The sequence below is a fragment of the Limulus polyphemus genome, unplaced genomic scaffold (assembly GCF_000517525.1).
Source record: "Limulus polyphemus unplaced genomic scaffold, Limulus_polyphemus-2.1.2 Scaffold4597, whole genome shotgun sequence".
In the NCBI taxonomy this organism is placed as follows: Eukaryota; Metazoa; Arthropoda; class Merostomata; order Xiphosura; family Limulidae; genus Limulus; species Limulus polyphemus.
This window is the reverse complement of record NW_013670207.1, coordinates 1-3,887: the sequence shown is the minus strand read 5'-3', so window position 1 is coordinate 3,887 and position 3,887 is coordinate 1. Positions and strand designations below refer to the sequence as shown.

Genomic DNA, 3,887 nt, shown 5'->3' with positions numbered 1-3,887 from the left:
GGAGTTTTCACCTGTCACTGTCTTTTACTAACCACGCTCATAATTTATTAGTAGAGTCATCAACATGGAGTTTTCACCTGTCACTGTCTTTTACTAACCACGCTCATAATTTATTAGTAGAGTCATCAACATGGAGTCTTCACCTGTCACTGTCTTTTACTAACCACGAACGTAATTTGTTAGTAGAGTCATCAACATGGAGTTTTCACGTGTCACTGTCCTTTACTAACCACGCTCATAATTTATTAGTAGAGTCATCAACATGGAGTTTTCACCTGTCACTGTCCTTTACTAACCACATTCATAATTTATTAGTAGAAGTCATCAACATGGAGTTTTCACCTGTCACTGTCTTTACTAACCACATTCATAATTCATTAGTAGAGTCATCAAAGTAGAGTTTTCACGTGTCACTTTGTCTTTTACTAACCACGCTCATAGTTTGTTAGTGTGGTTATCAATACTGGATAAACAAAGAAAATGTGAAAGTAATGAGTTTTATAGTCCAAGCCGAAAAAGCAAATTTCAAACTCGTTATTTCTCTCCAGGTTCTGGTGGCTTTCGTGATAACAGCTTTGTTGACTATGGCCTATTGTTCTGATGTGATGGGAAGTTGTACGTATCAGGAAGTGGTCCGAAGTATCTATGGAGAACAAATCAGAAGAGTGTGTGCTATCTGTATCACCATGTTTATGTTCGGATCCTCGATCACATACCTAATCATTATAGGAGATCAGTTTGATACAGGTAATATATGCGACTTTTTCTATATAGAAATGACAAGACGGTTCCTCTGGATCCTGGTTTTTTTTATCCACTTGGAAGGAAAGACTTGATCCATTTGTGGAAGATGTTTTATAAGGGATGTTGTAAAATCTCGACTATTCATTATATATTAGACGTACTTTGCTATTTTGATTTGAAACTGAACAAATATTTTCTTATAAAAAGTATTTGTTTTTTTCAGTTCTTTTCTCTCTGTATGGGAAGGAATTCTGTCACAGCTGGTATATGAGAAGGGAATTAACAACAACTATCAGCACCATCTGCGTTATTTTACCTCTTAGTTTTCCTAAGAGAATAGACTTCCTGAAATATACCAGGTAAATACATGAATTGTTTATATCATAAAGTTAAGTTTGTGACTCATAGAATTTACGATCAGTTTAAATCTGTTTTTAAACAAAACATTTTTAATTTAGTTTCATACATTTAAGATATTAGAGTTTAATATTTAGTTTCATACATTTAATATATTAAATTTCAATATTTAGTTTCATACATTTTTGATATTAAAGTTCAACATTTAGTTTCATACATTTATAATATTAAAGTTCAATATTTAGTTTCATACATTTAAGATATTAAAGTTCAATATTTAGTTTCATACATTTATAATATTAAAGTTCAATATTTAGTTTCATACATTTAAGATATTAAATTTCAATATTTAGTTTCATACATTTAAGATATTAAAGTCAATATTTAGTTTCATACATTTAAGATATTAAAGTCAATATTTAGTTTCATATATTTAAGATATTAAATTTCAATATTTAGTCTCATACATTTATAATATTAAAGTTAATTTTTTAATTTCATACATTTATAATATTAAAGCTCAATATTTAGTGCCTCCCCAGTGGCACAGCGGTATGTCTGCGGACTTACAGCGCTAGAATCCGGGTTTCGATACCCGTGGTGGGCAGAGCACAGATAGCCCATTGTGTAGCGTTGTGCTTAATTACAAACAATATTTAGTTTCACACATTTATAATATTAATATTCATACCGTAAGTTGTTTTACGTAATAGTAATTCTTGAAAGTGGAGATATTATCCAAATTATAATCTGGAATATTCTTACATGTTTTGTTTCGTTTTCACAAAATATGTTAAACAGTACAATTATGGTATCCTCACATATATTGATAATCTTCTGATAAGACTAATAACCTCTGTAACTAGAGGCTTGGGAGAATAAGTATTTCAGGGCTAATTCTGCGTTTCTCATCTGACTCAGTTGAAGGAAAAGACTGGCTACAAATTGGCATTGAAATAAAAACAATATTTATTAAAAGCATATACAGGAGACAACTCAATCAACAAGTGCGTACAAGATAGCATTTTTCTCTAACTCTTGATAGACTAAAGCCAGAAAACTCTGAGAGCATTAAATATTATATACAACTGATAATAGGTTTAACTCTCCCAGAGAGTCACTTAGTATTCCTCAACCTCTACATGACTGATGCTACTAGAAAACACATTATTGTAAATCTAAGGAATTTTCCCGAGACACCTTCCGTGGGAACATTCAAGAATACCACAAAAGGAAACGACCCTTGACTGTAAGTGACTAGTTCATGAATGAGGTCGCGACATTCTATAGCCGGTATATCTGCACTTTCAACTCAATATGCGCGACAAACGCGTATGCGTTCGAAATTTTTTGAAAATTTTGGCAAACAAGAAATGTTCACCTTTCTAAATTAAAAGCATTCTTTGTTTCAGAATTTTCGCGCAAGCCTATACGATGGGCTAGCTGCTCATAGCCAACACAAAATTTGAGCAAATAGACTAGAGGGAAGGCAGGCAGTCAACAGCACCCACCGCCAACACTTGGACTACTTTTGTCTTATCGAATAGTAAAATTTGGCCGACACTTTATAGTGCACTCTCCGACCTTATGACGCTAAGAATCTGGTTTTGATACCTGTGGTTGGAACAGTATCAATAGCCCATTGTGTAGCTTTGTGTTTAATGAAAAAAAAAAGTATAGCACACTCACGGCTCCAAACTGTTAGCAGCAACGGGCCGTGAAACAAGAACTCTCCGATTTACTGTCCGAGTACACTAATATCTAGGCCACGCCCGGCTCCAAACTAAAAGGAAAATTAACATTAGATTTCACAAAATTTAACATCATGTACAATCTTCTGCACTTTTTGTCAAAGACCAGGAATATATGTGGAATTAATATTTTTCTTGTCATTTGCCCTTCTGAGCTCTGCCTACGTGGTAAAAGTTCTGGAGTAATATTCTTCATATAAAAACTCAAATATGTTTCAAGTGTGTTTCAAAATTTTCAAGCACTATTATAAATATATTTTGTTTTTTAACTTTGTTTGTTTAATTTCGCACAAAGCTACTCGAGGGCTGTCTGCGCTAACTCTCTCTAATTTTGAAGTGATAGACAACAAAACTCACTGCCAACTTTTGGGCTATAATTATCTAAGAGTGGGATTCCCCTTTACATAATAACGCTCCCACGGCTGAAAGGGGGGAGCATGGTCGGTAATGGGATTCGACCCGCAAATTGCGAATTGTGCTTCCTAACCCCCTAAGCTATAGCAGGTCCTTTAGCTTCATATGTTGGGACAGTTCATGAGTGATGTCCCCCGGTTGGGTAGCGGTAAGATCCGGGGTTCGATTCTCCACTGTGGATACAGCAGATTGCCCAATGTGTCTTTCCACTTAACAGCAAACAAACAGATCACAAGTGACACGATCGGAAGCTTTGATGTTTCTCATCGTGGACTTTTTTGATAAATCAACATCTGGGGATCCGGGGTTCGATTCTCCACTGTGGACACAGCAGATTGCTCAATGTGTCTTTCCTCTAAACAGCAAACAAACAGATCACAAGTGACACGATCGGAAGCTTTGATGTTTCTCATCGTGGACTTTTTTGATAAATCAACGCCTGGAGATCCGGGGTTCGATTCTCCACTGTGGACACAGCAGATTGCTCAATGTGTCTTTCCTCTAAACAGCAAACAAACAGATCACAAGTGACAAGATCGGAAGCTTTGATGTTTCTCATCGTGGACTTTTTTTGATAAATCAATGCCTGGAGATCCGGGGTTCGATTCTCCACTGTGGACA

The 3,887-nt window shown here is 35.4% G+C and overlaps 1 protein-coding gene across 1 annotated transcript in view; it reads left to right on the top strand.

Moving 5' to 3' along the window:
* LOC106471395 (putative sodium-coupled neutral amino acid transporter 7) overlaps nt 1–1,107 on the top strand; it is an 8,231-nt gene extending 7,124 nt beyond the window's left edge. The window contains exons 3-4 of the mRNA XM_013931992.2: nt 549–747; nt 968–1,107. Of these exons, the coding sequence (XP_013787446.2) occupies nt 549–747; nt 968–1,107 (339 nt within the window). The remainder of the gene's footprint in view (nt 1–548; nt 748–967) is intronic.
* The last annotated feature ends 2,780 nt before the right edge of the window (nt 1,108–3,887 follow it).